Source organism: Rhinolophus sinicus, chromosome 12 (assembly GCF_057876585.1).
Source record: "Rhinolophus sinicus isolate RSI-liver-muscle chromosome 12, RSI-T2T, whole genome shotgun sequence".
NCBI classification, from domain to species: domain Eukaryota; kingdom Metazoa; phylum Chordata; class Mammalia; order Chiroptera; family Rhinolophidae; genus Rhinolophus; species Rhinolophus sinicus.
In genome coordinates, this window is record NC_142512.1 from 36,627,669 (window position 1) to 36,643,035 (window position 15,367).

At 49.0% G+C, this 15,367-nt stretch overlaps 1 protein-coding gene across 2 annotated transcripts in view; it reads right to left on the minus strand.

Moving 5' to 3' along the window:
• Positions 1-755: 755 nt before the first annotated feature.
• IGF2BP1 (insulin like growth factor 2 mRNA binding protein 1) overlaps positions 756-15,367 on the minus strand; it is a 41,146-nt gene continuing 26,534 nt past the window's right edge. The window contains exons 6-15 of one of the 2 annotated variants that reach the window (XM_088802216.1): positions 15,052-15,333; positions 14,036-14,170; positions 13,285-13,407; positions 12,367-12,502; positions 11,506-11,628; positions 10,973-11,089; positions 10,036-10,110; positions 9,199-9,330; positions 8,917-9,030; positions 756-7,376 (exon numbers count right to left, since the gene is read on the minus strand). In XM_088802216.1, the coding sequence (XP_088658342.1) occupies positions 7,284-7,376; positions 8,917-9,030; positions 9,199-9,330; positions 10,036-10,110; positions 10,973-11,089; positions 11,506-11,628; positions 12,367-12,502; positions 13,285-13,407; positions 14,036-14,170; positions 15,052-15,333 (1,330 nt within the window). In that variant the 3' untranslated portion in view covers positions 756-7,283. Of the gene's footprint in view, positions 7,377-8,916; positions 9,031-9,198; positions 9,331-10,035; positions 10,111-10,972; positions 11,093-11,505; positions 11,629-12,366; positions 12,503-13,284; positions 13,408-14,035; positions 14,171-15,051; positions 15,334-15,367 lie in introns of both variants that reach the window. The other variant, XM_074319863.2, reaches the window with a different exon arrangement.

Sequence of the window (15,367 nt, forward strand, 5' to 3'; positions counted from 1 at the left end):
GCAGGAGCCACACGATCCGCAACCTGCTGTCCACTTCTCTGCCAACCAACCAACCAACCCCTTGCAATCTGCGCTTTCTAGCTTAGCCACGGCAGTTGTATCAGTGGCTAAAGGCTAATTGGTAACAGCTGATGGCCAACTAATCAGTGATGGCCATCTACTACCGGAGCCAGAACCTTTCCACATGAGGCTGAGAGCATGGAAACTGCTCTCTGGGATTTTGTCCCCACACCCTTTCTTAAATGTGTATACTTTTTTTTTTGGCACCTGGCCAAGCAGAAGTCCAGGTTGTCACACAAGTCTGCCCCCCCCCCCCCAATCCAGCCTTCAAAAAGGAAAATAGGAGGGCAGGGTCACAACAGATGGTGACCTAGTTCCTTTTCCAGGTAAGGCCCCGCCCTCCTGCCAAAAATATAGAAGCTGTCTGCAGTTTTTCTTGGGGCAGGTGTCAGTTAGAGCAACACACCCTTAATTTCAGAGGAACTATTGACTATTCTGCAGGTTTTCATCACCTTTAATGGTGGAGGCTTTAATCATATGCAAAGGAAATTAACCGCAAGGCAGCAAGGCACCATTTAAAAGCCGCTCATCTGTTGCTGTCCTGCAAATGTAAGCAATCTGCCTAGTTTGCACGTGAGTGACTCTGGTCCCTGGAAACCAGGGCTCTCACACTGAGGTCGAACCACTGAAGGTCTAAGCAGCCCAACTCCCCACCCAGAAAACCCTCCTGAGACACAGACACACTCAGTTTTCCATATAAGTTTCCTTTTATTTTGAAATTGAAACAGTGGAATGAAGTGGTTTGTGGCTGAAACTGGAGTGCTCCTCCAGCAAAAGAACAAATTTCAAAGTGTGAGCCAGCTGCTCCACCTCCCCCAGACAAAATAAAGACCAGATTAAAAGGTGGGAGAAAGGGTACAATCAAAATCCGGGTGGTAATGGCTGGCAGATTTCCAGCAAAGTACAATTTTCAAAGTGGCCGCATTTACAAAATAGGGTAGCACAATCTAACACCATTCCCCGCCTCCAGCCCCCACCACGATTCGCATTCATAACACCATTTTAAACTCTCCTGAGTAAGTAACCTCTCAGGACTGGATACCCATTCACTGCCTCAGGGGAGAGGGCGCTTTTGACTTATTCTGGTTTCTGGGACCTGGATCAAGATGCTCAATAAAGGGGAGAATCCAAACGGCGGTAGAAGATGTGTATTCATGATGCTAACTCATTATCTGCTGAAATTCATTTTGAACACCTTTCCATCGCAGTGGGTTACATAAAATTTACACAGAAGTGTTACCAGTGCCCCCCCAACCCCCACAGGGGGAAACGGTGAGTCAAGACTTAAGCACCCTAACACACACAAAGCCTTAGTTCTTGGTGGGGGGTGACGAAAGTCACCTGGCTGGGAGGGTAACGGGTGAGAAACACAGGTAGGACTCACAGGGCAAGAATGGGGTGTGTGGGGCAGGCAGGCCAGGGGGCCCGACTGTAAAAGCAGTACCTGTTAAAATAGCGCGTCACCTTAAACAAGTGGAGAAAATCGCCAAAGAGTGAAACTTAAAACGGGGGAAAAAAAGAGAAAAGTTTGGGAAATTAAAATAATCCAGTAGTCACTGGAAAATGTCTCCCTCTTTTTTTTTAAAATTTTATTTATTTATTTTTTTTTGGTTTTTTAAAATTTTTTGGAAAGTATTTTTAAGGTAATATTTTTTTCCTTTGGAAAAAGAAATCTTTTTCCCCCCCTAACCTAAGCAAGTGGAGTTGCCACTACCTAATTTATCTCTATTGTCTTGCTAAGAGGTAGATAAAACAAAAGTGAAATGGGGCTTCTATGAGGAGGTCCATTAGAGGGTGGGGAGGGGCTGGGACCGCCCAGTGGAACTCCCCCGACTACAAAGACACCTGAGTGACCAGAGGACCTGGCCCTCAGACTCTCAGGACAAAGGATCCTGCTCCACCTCTTCTTCTAGAGCCAACTGTCCCCGTGGAAACTGAGAAGGGGATCCAGTGGAGGTGGAGCATCTCAAAGAAACCCTGTTGAAGAGGTCTTAGCTCTGGCTTCCCCAGGCTTCCTGGCTTTGGGGCTGAGTGGTGGGTTCCAGGCCAAGCCCCAGATTTCACCTCCAGCCAGCCCCCTTAGGTAGAAGAGGCGGTGATTCCTCTCCTCACCCTCTGGTCCAACAAAGATATAGCAGGTGACAGAGGGACAAGCTAGAGGGAAAGGGGTAAAACATGAGACCTCAGGGCAAGGAAGGCAGAAAGGGGGGACCTAACGGCCACCCCTCCCAATCCAATTGTGAGTGGGAGATCCTGGCAGGCTGCCTGCTCAAGGACAAACCTTCTGTGGCACAAGCCTTAACTCACTCCTCCTGGCTGGGATTTCTACCCTATGCACGGGTCCCTGCCCTTGGTTCCAATCTTACTGTAAGGATTGAGGTAGTTAATCCATTTATACTCGTAGCATCCATCACCTGTTCCTCAAAACACACGCTCCCAAGGAGCTTCCTGCTATTTCATTTCAGAACAAAAATTCTTTCTTTTGTCTTGTCAGTCCAGAGTCAACCATACTAAGGCACCAGTAACGGTGCCATCAGACTGTGCCCCCCAGGAGGTGCACAGGGCCGAGGGTCAGGCTTGGGGCTCTGGCCCTCACCCTCCAATTCCACCTTCGGTCATGAGGCCTCCTCCCTGTTCTGTACCCCGATCGAGAAGGCTTATGCATCCAAAGAAACAAACTGAAGTTTTCAGCTGGTGTTGCTCTTAAGTCTGAATACAAGAGAAATGTTCTGCATCTAAATCATCGATTGTTTGGAAGGGAAATGGCTTTATGTCCCCCGGCATTGAGGGTTTTTCTTCCATCTTCCTGCAATTACTGTGTCAGGCTGTGCTGTTCTCCTTCTGCCAGTTTTCAACAGACAAAACAGTTGCATGGTTTGAATGTCAACGCCACTAGGATCTCCCCATAAACACTTTGGGGGTGGGGGAGAAAAGAGACCCCCACACACACCCCTGGAGGAGAAGTGAGAGGAAGAGGGTGGCTAGAGGCGCCAGCTTCTTAGTGAATTGGGAAGCTCGGGCAGTCCCTCTGGGGCTCTGAGGTAGTTACATAGCACCGCTGGTTCCCAGTTTGGCAGAGGTTCTGTCTGGAGTGGGAGGAGGGGAAGGCACCCTAAGAGCTAACTGAGGCCCCTCCTCACCACCAGTCTGCCAGGCCTGAAGGGAACCTGCCATGCTATCTCCGCAGTGGGGGCAGGGGACCAAGAGCAATCCCATGTGGAGGAGCCCCAAGCTTCCCCTCCTTCCCCAAAGTGCAACCAGGAGCCATGGGACCTTCTCATCTCCCTACCCCTTGGCACGTATGGCTCCCACATCCGCCAGGAGCCTCAGAAGGGACGCTTTAGCTCAGTTTCCAGGAGCTCTCCCCTTCTCAGACAGCCCAGGTCTGTCAAAAGATGGCTATTGCTTTGACTCAGGAACGGCCTCTCTCAGCCTGTCTGCCTTTGGCACAGAGGAAAATGGACAAAGAACCAACTGGAGTCCCCCCCCCACCCAGTGTTCTCTGGGTTTTACATGGGGTCTTTTCTGCCAATAGTGAGGCACAACTAAGAGAATGGCTCCCAACTGCCCCCAGAAGTGGAGCGCTCAGGGGAAGGGAAAAAAGACTGAGAAGGACTGGGAGGGGAAGGAAAGGGTAGGTGATAAAACTCCCTGTCCCTGAACATGGCTCTCTCCTACCCAGACCCCTCACAGGAGCTGAGTCCACAACCCAAACTGCAAAAGGCAACCAGGCCCTCAAGGGGACTAAAGCCATTAGGGTGTAACTGTCAGATGCAGCTTCAAAGTCAGTGAATCAAACCATTTTGGTTTTTTATGTATTCCACGGAATTAAAAAATATATCCTAGAGAGATGTTCCTTTGTTAAAAATATATACGTAGCACACACACACACATATGTATACACATCTTAGAGCACAGAAGTCACTTTTCTCAGATCATAGAAATCTCCCAAGTGCTTTTCACGTTAGCTTGTTATCTCATCAAGGATGGGGAAATGGAGGTGACACGCAGGAGGGCGGGGAATTGCCCCAAGACCCAGCCTATGGGTCAAAGGCAGATCCACCACGGCAAGCCCTTGGTCCCGCTAAACCTTAACCACCAAACCATATTCCTTTTGCTTTCTGGTAGTGTAACTTCCACGATTTTTCTGCTGGGCAAATATCAGCGATGAGTGGAGCTGTGCCTAATCCAAGTCAAGTTTGACAGTCCCTTGCCACACTTCCTGGTCTCTCCTGGGAGCTGAGTCAGCCAAAGGAAAAGGATGTGGGCTGAAGGTGTGAAGGGAGCAGGATCCCAAGGAAACTGAACACTGCAACAATCACATTTCAGGTACTGTGGGTTTTTTTTTTTTCCTGATGGTAGTTTGAACCCAGATATCAAAGCATGCTTGCTGCTGGAAATTCACCTTAAATCACTAAATGGCCGATGTCTGAACGTTATCTGCTTGATTTTTGGGATAAAGCATATAGAGCTAGAGCCAGGGATGGAAGCTGGGAGACCCTTTATTGTGGTTAGGACAGGTGGGAAGCTTAATTATACTGGCCTGATATTATCCCTAAAAGCTTTCCTGCTTCCTCCTCTCTTTGGGGTAGACATTTCTGGGGTCTATGAAGGAACGTTATAGCGAGAAAATGGTTAAGACATGAACGAGGCGGGAACTTGTCCCCAATCACATTCGCATATACCCTTACCCCTCTTTGCCACCCACCACCCTAAAATGAGAATTCCCTAAGTTTGGGTCCACCGTCAGAATGCATCAGATCAATCTAAAGAAGATAGGGAGATGGAGGGGGCAGTTATCCAAGAATTTGCTTGCCCCCTGGCCTACTGGTATAGACCAAGAACAGCAAGATGAGCTTGAAATGAAAACAACAAAAAATGAAAAGCATTGCAATGAACAGACCAGGTGGACCTCTGAGGGTTAGAGGGTAGCTTTGTCTCTTCCACCCACAGAATCTTGGCTCCCATATTTTTAGACGGAGAAATATAAATTTTTTAAAGGGTATATTTTTTAGTTAATATTTCTCTCCTCGATAAAACGGAGGCAATATTTTAAAATATCTCAACAGTACCACTGGTGGGAAAGATTGGCTGGGATGCCCTTTAACCAAAGGGGGAGAGAAGGGAGACTTGTTTTGTCACTGGGGGCCCACAACCCAACTAAGCCTCTTAACCACACCAGGCAGGATTTTCCAGCAGAGGCCGAAGTCAGAGATTGGAGCCTCACCCTGGGCCCTTCCCTCTCAGCCCCAGCCTTGTCTCAAGGAGCCAGCCCCCGCTGCCTTTCCCACAGGGCCTGTTCTCCAGAGTGTCTAAAGGGTTGCACTGGCTCATGTTGTAAGAAATTATGAAACATAACTTTCTCATTTTTTTCTTTTCATTAAAAAAATAAAATATTCAAGACTATCAGCTTCTCTTTTGCTTTGCTTTTCTTTTTTATATAAAATATCAGCAAGCCGCAAAGAAAAAAAAGATTTAAAAAAAAAAAAGGTGGGGGAAACAAAAAGGAAAGTAATTGCTGAGGTAACTTCATACCTTGAGGTAGTTTACTTGCGCACAGCATTACCTGACTGACTCCGCCCACATGTCATGGTTGTCTTGTTGGTACTGTTGTTGTCGCAATGTCAGAAGGAGAGGACGTCACACGTGGGATTTTCCACATGCAGAGAGGCCCTCCTCCCTTCCCAGCACACTTGATAGAATTGTCCAAGGGAGCTAAAGTACATCAACTGGCTAATATGCATTGACAATCAGTATATTAGGAGGAAAGGCCTCTCAGTTAACTGATGGCTGCCGTCTTCCACAGGGGCTGAACTTCAAACGGGATCTTATGGAGCCTGGTAAATTAATAAATTAAGCTTATTTACCTCTTTGTGTATAATATGTTGCTGGTATTTTGAATTGTTTTTTAGGCACACCTTTCATCACGCCAGTGATTCGTGGAGGTAGAAGCCATCAGTTAAACATGCCTCTAGGATAAAAAAGCACATACGCTGCAGTGAATACTGAATATTCGTAATACATGCCAGCTGATGAACTTTAGCTTTATCGGGAGCTCAGGGTTGGGTTCCACATCCCACCACCACCAAAAGAACAGTGCCATGGGGGGGAGTGCCCCGCAACCCCTGCCTCTGGGAACCAGCCCTTATGGGAGCACATGGGCTGGGGTGAGGGCAAGTGGCAGCCTTTGGGGCCACTCAAGTCCTCCATGGAACTGAGACTTTATCAAGGGGCATAGTGTCCCCTTCCCAGTGCTCATATCCAATCATTAAAATAGACTTTAAAAAAATATAAAATCTGCCTGAGAATGATGGGAATCAGGGACGGTACAGCGGTCGCCCCGAACCCGTGGGGCACTCAGTACCACCCATGTGCACCTGGACATGACGTGTGACCTACATGGTTAGGGGGACGCGAATGGGTGGGTGGGTCTTGGTGGGGAAGCCCCCGCAGGGTGGGGGAAATTTCAATTGCGCCAATTTTTCCAGATGGTGATCTGGAGTAGAACAGTCACAAGGGCACTCCTTTTAAACGTGGATTACTATATACTTTAATCATCTTTCTCCCCATTTCTGGCCCCATTATTTCTTGCTGTTCCTACTGGCTGGTTAGGGAGGGATTGGAATTAAACTCCAGATGCTGCTGTGTCTTCTCCCTTTGCGTCAATAACGTTAAGCTAAGCAATGCACCGGTTCCCACTTTTTCTGGTAGCAGTAAAGATAAAACAACTAGTGTGAATATCGGGAGAGGCTATGTCAGGGCATGAGAATGGAGGTATTTTAATCAATAAACCAAGCAGGAGAAGGCTGAAAGATTTTAGGGTCAAGAAGCAAACCATCCTTTGAGGCTGATTAAAACACCCCTCTGCATGTTTTTAAAAACATGAAGGAAATTTTATTTCTCTTCCCACTGGGGTCTGGCCCACCCTCTGTCAAGTGGGACCTGAAGAACTTACTTAAACAATCCACGTTTAAAAGCACCCTGAGCTAGAATTTCCATGGTGACACCCTGAGGGGTGGGCAGTGATGGGCCAATTGGTTGGGTGTTTGGGGCAGAGAGATCAGGGTTCCTCACCGGAACGTCTTTCTCAAGCAAGTGGGCAAACCTGATCTACATCCCAGCCCAAGCGTCCCTGATTCCCACTCATTCTCAGGCCTTTTGGGGAGAACACGCTCTCGATTTCAGCCCGTCGTCCTTGAGTCAACGTGATGGGAAGTGGCTGGTCACTTCCTCCGTGCCTGGGCCTGGTTACTCTGTCCCTTTTGGTGCAGCTGTTTAACTTGGGCCAGGATGTCTCGGATCTTGCGCTGAGCCATCTGCAGAAAGAACAGGCGAGAAGGAGGGCGTGAGGACCTCCAAAAGGCAAGGAAGGAGACCGCCTCGCACGAGAGAGGCCATCAGGACCCAAACACCAGCAACAAACAGGACACACAGTACTTCGAAGAAGACGAGGAAGACTGACGGTTAGCATGACCTTAAGAATCTCTGCTTCCGAGGGGACACCGAGCACCCACAGGATAATACAGCAAAGGCAGGGGTGGAGGAGGGAGGAGAAACAGTTCTATAAACTCACTCCGAATTTAAGACTTGACCAACTTTAAAAATTGACAAAGTTGACACACATTACTGAACCCCAAATGGAAACCTCGAGTTTCCAGGAGTATGTGTTGTTCAGAGGGTCATCAACTAGGAGACCTCAGTCACAAATCACAACGCCACTGCCCATGTAGTTACATCCGCAGGAAAGGGGATAAAATGCCCGGAGATGGATTAATGAAAAAGCATTGAAATAAGCTCCACTGTGAAAACGGGCAAAATACCAAAGGATCCACAGCTTTACTCTTTTCCTTCTTAACATGTTGCGTACGGCGGGGTTTAAATCCCTCATACCCCTCTGTTCCGGCAGGTTTTTAAAAGAAACTACTTTAAAATGCACTCTTCTCTTTAAAGCGTAAATGCTTCTATGTCATTTATTATTTTTCTATAAATAATAGATTCTACAAATAAATTATTCTATAAAATAATTATTCTACGAATAATTCAATAAAATATGCAAAGTAAAAAGTCACCAGTAAAAACGAGAATTCTCGTTATCCGTCCCTAACGCATGGCTCAGAAAAAAACGAAGATTCTCGTGATCCGTACGCAACGTGTTAAAAATGTATTGCCTGAAGAACAAAGTTTTAAGGGAAATCAACCGCACAATGCTATTCATTTGGCAGAAATGTCCCGGAACATCTCCTTTCCATGAACAAGAATGGGTGATGGATAAAGACAATTTACTTTCTTATCCAGAGCAAAGAATGGTTAGGGAAGAACTAAGGTTAGAAAACAGGAAAGACCGTTAATATACATGGGGTGCCAAATAAAAAATGTATATACATTTTAAGAAAGCGAAACTATTAAAATTGTAATACTCAATATATACCAATAACAAAAGACAAATACAAATCACGTTTGACTTCTGCAATTACAAGAGGTGCTCCAAGTGGTTACCATCAGCGTCCAGACACTTCCGATTACGGCAAACTACTGCTTGAGCAACACAGACCGAAGTGTCCACTCATATACATTTTTTGGCACCCCCAAATGTGTAACATATAGTGTATAACATATAGTTATTTCATGTAACATATACTATATATGAAAGTTGTCAAATCACTTTCCCTAGGGAATCTTAAGAGGGAATAAAGCATGTATACATCACAGCCCTACACCTGGAAAAGAACGAACCAAACCAGGGGCAGACAGAGTCCACGGGACGTGTGAAGGTCATGCTGGTCACCCTCTGGAGTCTCGCGTCTCTGGTTCCTGGGCTCCTGCCACCCTCCTGTGATGGGGCAGTACCATATGTACCTGGCTGGCATAGAAATGCCCGATGATCTTGACGATGACCTGGTCGTTCTCATCGGGGGTCTGATCTCTTGGCACCACCACCTCAGCTGCTGTCAAATTCTGCAACTCATTCACCTGGGGGTAGGGCGGGCAGAGAAGAGCTCAGGGTACCATCAAGAAAGCATGAGTAGGACTGGAGGGAGGGGCAAGAGGCTGGTGACTAGAAGGTAGAAACCGTACGCGTCGGGAGTTAAGCTTGGGGAGTAGAATCAAGTAACTTTCAATGTGACCCTCACAGCTCACCGTTTTACCGCCTTTGCCAATGACCCGTCCAGCTGCTGACGCTGGCACCCGGATATGAGTCTCCAGCTTTACTTCCTCCTTGGGACCAAAGAAGTTCTCCTCCTTGAGTTTTCCATAAATTCTTCCCTGAGCCTGAGAAGAGGTCATGGTTGATCAGCAAGCCATACAGAGATGACAAAACACCCAGTGCAGTCCCCGAGCTCCACCCAATCCTCTTCTGGCCCAAGGGCCCACCCAACCACTTAGGCCAGGTCAACGGCACTGAGCTGTCAGTGTCCCTTCTGTTTATCTGTAATACTGGAGAACCTTCATAGAGTAACTGAATATATACTAATTCACAGGCTATTAACCAGACCTCTAGTATCTGGGGTGATTGCATTCATTTGGACAAGACAGTGGCCAGCAATTCACGGTCCTGAGTGGCAACCGATCGAGGCACGCAGAGGGCGGGCTGTCACGCTACAAAACCTGGAGAGCTGTCCCCTTCTCCATCCGTCAGGCTAAGTTAACCATCAGCTCTGCTGTCTGACCAGAAGTTTGAGAACCCAGGGATGTAGTAGGAGAGGGAATTTGGCATCAAAGGCCTTCTTAGTAACTAAGCCCGAGCGCACACAAGGAGCCCTCAGACTTCCTATTTCCCATATGCCTTGTTGACTTCCAAGAATTAGTGAGGGAAGTAAAAGTCGACAGAAATGAAGTTTGATGCCAGTCTGAAAGCAGCCTTCAGCGCTGTATCCTGCAGGGAAGCTTTTTAACAATGTGACATGGATTTAAGCCTTCCTCCCCATGTTGCCATTGAGTCCAGTGTGCCCAGTTTGGAAAAATAAAGATCAGAACCTTGAATTGGGCCTCTGGGGGTCCAGTGATGATGACCATACGAACTTTGGAGTCAGGAGTTTCTGGAGGAGCAATCTGCAAAGCAAACAGCTTTGGGTCAAAGAGGTGCCCTCTATCTCCACTGCTGCAGGCCCTCCATCCCACGGGGCATCCACTACCCACTTGAGGACCGGGGGTAAGAACCAAGACCCTGAACCCTAAGGTCACTGCCCCTGCACCAAGACTGTTTGGAGGGCATGGTTGGGTTTGCTTCAGGGGCGTTATCTAAGTGGGGCCTCCCCACTCGATCCCCTCCAATCTCCCAGGGCGGTTTCAGTGGAATCTTGCCCAGGGGAGGGGCAAAGATGAGATAACCAATGCGGGGAGGACAGTGACCACACTTCCCCAGAGAACAATCACTGCTTTTGCCTAGAACGTTAAGACCACTGAGAAAAATGAATTTAGACTTGTGCAATTTAACGCCTTTGTTTCCCTGTAACACATTCTCCCTCCTCTCTCCATGGGACCCTGGCCAGGGAAGGTAAAAAGACAGTTGACATTTACTGAGCAACCACTGTGCACCAGGCACTGACCAAGACAGGGGCTTCCACTGCATTATTTCCTGGTGTTACCATGACTCCTGTACTGATTAGGAAACTGAGGCTCAGGTCACACAGCCTGGGGATGGGCATTCGAACCCTTATCCATCTGTGGTAAAACCTAAGCTCTCGTTCTAGGTTATAATACCGCCGCCTTCCCAGCCTGAAAAATCCAGAAGCACGGAAGGCATTCTGCAGAGGACGCAGCAAGGTCAAAAGCAAATGGGCCTGCGATTCCGCAGAGAAAAGGCCTCAGCGCCAACACTAGCTGGATGGGGGCGCCTGGTAACAATGGAGGAGTGTGACGGAAGCGGAGTGTTCCCCCATCGCAGGGCCTGGAAGGACACAGGGCATTTTACCTTGATGGAGGCGCTGGCGAAGCGGGAGAGCTGTTTGATATGCTGCCCCTTCTTGCCAATGATGGCGCCCACCGCCTGGGCAGGAATGAACACCTGTACCATCTCCTGCTCCGGAGCCTGCTGCCAAGACAGGACATGTTACGACCATGGGCCAAAGGGCACAGCCCAGAAGCCCCTGCATGCCCGTCATGCATCCTCAAGGAGGAGGGAGGGCAGGCACCCAGCGGCCAACCTGGGCTACGTGCTTTTTAGCTCTCCCTATGCCCAGCAGGGCTAAAGAAGCGAGGCAAGAGGAAGGGGAGGGAAGAGGAAGCGTGCCCCCAGCATCCCTGGCAGAATCCGTGATTACCCTCCTTGGGACAGACGTTCTAAAGTGTCAGCAGTGGCTGGCAACAATGCAGGAGAAGCATCCCCAGACCTCCCTTCTCTCTCCCTGCAAATTCCCAAGCATCTGGCTCCCACAAGGAGTAGAACTCTTTAAGGGAGGCCACGAATAGGCCCAGGTGTCCCCTGTAATAAGACCTTGCACCTACCATAAAGGAGCTGTAGGGAGCAGCTCCGGTGACGCTGCTGGGAGGTGGCGGGACTGCACTGGATGAGGCTGGGAAAAGACCTACAGCAGCCAAGTTCAGGCCGGGGATGAGATGAGACTGCAGCTAGGGGAGGAAGGTGAGGAGGAAGAAGTCAGCTCAATCTGACGGGGCCTACTGGTCCTTTGCGTGTGGCCCTGGCTAAACCAAGAGGGCGAGTACCCCCAGAGAGACTGGGCCAAACACAGGAGAATGACATGCCATTACACATACACCTGCCTGCCCTTTTGGTTTTCACTCACACTCACATATATACTTACGGTGTGGAGTTGAGTGATGTGGTGTTCTCATTGGACCAAGAACTAACTAGTAACTACAACCAGAAGAGCCAATTAGTTTTATTCCATCAGAACTCCATTCTCTGGTTTATTCCAGGCTGAGACAGATGGCAAACTCATAGCCCTGTATTGTAACGTGTCTACGTGAGAGGAGTGGCGGGGACAGAGATCCTTTTTGACTTCTAGAACTCACCTTTTTGGGTCACATACCCTAAACCATCATTCCCTTTTGAAAAATCACATGAAAATTATGGACGCTCTCCCCACTGAAGTATACGCAAACACATTTTACAAATAAGTAGAGGCAGCTCACAGACCTTGAAGCCCAAGATTGAAACTCCCACCCCAGGACTTAAATGAAGAACCCCTATTAATCAAATTTAAAAGCCTTTTTCTGATGAATTGAGGTCCAAAAGCAAAGTAAATGCTTCGAGGTCACACAGCACATGGCGTGCCTGCCCCCGGGGAAAACCCACTCTTGTGTGGTTTAGGCTCAGGAGGGCGGGCGGAGACGTCTGACACTCACACTCATGGCAGCCACGTCATTCTCATAGGCCTCCCGAACTTTCTTCATGATCTCCTGCTCAGCTCTGCAACAGTTCTCAATGGCCCCCTTCACGGTGATGGTCCTTTCAGGGTTATAGAGAGTGAGGTCCTGCAGCCTGGGGGGAAAGCAAAGAGCAGTGTCACCCTCCCACGCACAGCACAGGCTCAGGACCCGGCCAGGGACGAGTCACAGCTCCACCATTTCTGGGAGCTGTTTAATTTTTGCCAGATAGCTTTCCGTCTCTGGCCTATGCTTTGTAACCAGGGCAAGGGGAGGTCCAGAGAGATGACAATACCCAACTGAAACGCCTCTACTTGTGAGGAATCCAAACACAGACAGGTTGTCATCACAGGTAACGCGAGGCTTATTTTCCTCATGGTTCAAGACCATGCATTCCTTGCGCCTTTTTGGAACAGAGCAGTTTGCCCACCAGCGAGTCTCATGAAATGAAGACACACGGCACTCACAGGAGCTAATCTATCCCCTTAATTTTGGTTCTTCCCAGAGAGGCAGACCGCCATATAGAGCATATGCTCTGTCCTCAGATGAGGACCTAGTCCCGCCCCTTCTCGCAGCATGACAGACAAGCTTGAAACCTGGAATCCCTGGCTCCAAGCTGCAGGCTCTCTCATCGACACAGTGAGGTGGGATGGAGAGTGCAGAGGACTGAGGGGGGCACCAAACCACAGCCCCCCAGCCCGCATGGCAGTGGTGATAGGAGAGCTGCAGCCTTTATAGGAATAAATGTGCTTTACCACTTCTTTGATTATTCTTCTTCGATAGGCAAAAATGGCATCCAACAGCAGGGGCAAGTATTAAGGCTCAATAATGAAACACAGCCGACCCTGGGCCCCCAGACATCCCACTCTTAAGGAAGGAAATGTGACAGCGCCTTACGAGGAGATGGTGATTTTTGTCTCTGTGTCCTGCTCCACTTTCTTCAGGTTGCGCCCCTCCTTGCCAATGAGACGCCCCACGAAGTTATTATGGGCCAGGATCTTCAGGGGGACCTCGTCAGCCCTTAGGGAGACAGAGGAAGAAGTGAGGGCAAGAGCTCCTTAAATGGTGGGTCCCATGGGCTTAGCCATCACGTCACCCCAGTGGGGGCTTTCAGAAGCCACAGGACAAAGTTACGTGTTTGAAAATAACAAAAATGAGCAGATTGATGGTCGCTTAGGGATAGAGAGAGGGGCACAAGTGAGTGATGACTATGTTCATTATCTTAATTGCGATGGGGGTTTTACAGGTATGTACGTATTAAATCTCATGGAATTGTATAGTTGAAAATAGCCCCACTATAGAATTCGATGCAGCTATAAAAAGCATGCGGTGGGTCAGTATGTGCTGATGCATGAACGTGAAAAAAGCAAACTACAGAACAAGATGTTCACTATGTTACTATTTATGCTGAAACGTGCACATATACATGTTGTGTACATACACATGTGCACATGCAGGCTTGAGAGGGCACAGAATTTCGAGGAGGATATACAAGGAGTTACTAGTGGGAAAGAGGATTTCATTTCTCAGTTTCTATCCTTTGGTACAATTTCTGACCGTCTCCTCTATCTCTGTACTCTTCTTGTTAATCAGGTGTGGAGTCAGGGAAGGGGCAGTCCCCACATGCCGAGAAAAGCTGAAGCCTTACGTTTTGGTGTCCTTTGCCTCCTTATGCATAATCTCCAAGATCATTTTACAGGCGGAGGAGCAGCCCTCGGGGGTGGAGTGCACACTGATGGCCTTCTCCGCCGCCCCTGCGTTCTCTTTCCTGTGCACGTCTATCCTGAGGACCAGGGACAAGGGTGGTCAGGTAGCTGTCTCCAGGGAGACGGGGTCTTCTTCAGGCTTCCCCCACCTCTCCTCACCCAGAGGCACAGGACAAGGCCGGTCAGGATCAGAATTGGGGAGCACAGAGAAAGGGCGAGGGACACATGAGCAGCCTGCTGCTCCGGATTCTGTCTTAATCAGGAGGTGGTGGTTGGAAGGGTGGCCTCTACCATGGGAATGCGGGCTTGGGGATCAGCAGCCCACAACGCTAAAGCTGCATTTCCCCTGGAATTCTAGCTTTGCCCCTTAAGGTAGCAGTAAAGGGAAGGCATGCTGTCCCAAATTAAAAGTAAATAATAAAGGATTTACTATGCATAGGATATAATGTGACATTATATAAGGATGTAATATTCTTTTTTCAGAGTACACCAATCAGCCATCTAGATTAGAGAGGGGTGGCTGTGGTGGAATGGGAGACGGGACAGAACTACGCCTGTGACTGAGGGCCCCAACTTTGGCCAGGCTGACCAGCCCTACGGACACCAGTAGGTGGTACTAAAATCAGAGCACTGAAGAGTGACTGACTCCCTAAGACTAGGTTCCCTTGACGAGACTTTCTACAAGAAATTATAGACCCTTCTACCTAACAATGCGAGGCCCAGCCACTGCCACCAAATGGCACCCCCAAACCCACTCTACCTCCCTACCTGCCCGCCCCTGCCCAGGAGGCAGGGACTGGAAGTGGTGACCACTGAGTGGGAAGAAAAGTATCAGGCAACATTTCCTAAGCGGTAAATGTTGATGCCCGTCAGTGTATTTCCAGGAGGCACCTGCCCATCCCCAGACGCCAACCAGTTTCCTGGCACCCATCTCCATTCCCCAGCAGCCAAGACTCACTTGGACTGGGTCTGTTTTGTAATATTGCGGATGGTGGCACCCTCCTTGCCAATGATGGCACCCACATACTGGGTGGGCACCAGGAGCCGCAGGGGAATATCCACTTGCTGCTGCTTGGCTGGGGCCCCCGCTGCCACAGGTGAGCCCTGGCGGGGCTGAGCCCTAGAGCCAAAGCCGCCTCGGCGCCCGTTCTCAGGGCCCTGCGCTATCTGGTCATCAGGAATGTAGGAGACCTTCAAGGCATGGTTCTCCAGCTGGTGACCGTTCAGCTTCATGATGGCTCTGGGGACAGAGAGAGATTCTACTGTCACTCTGC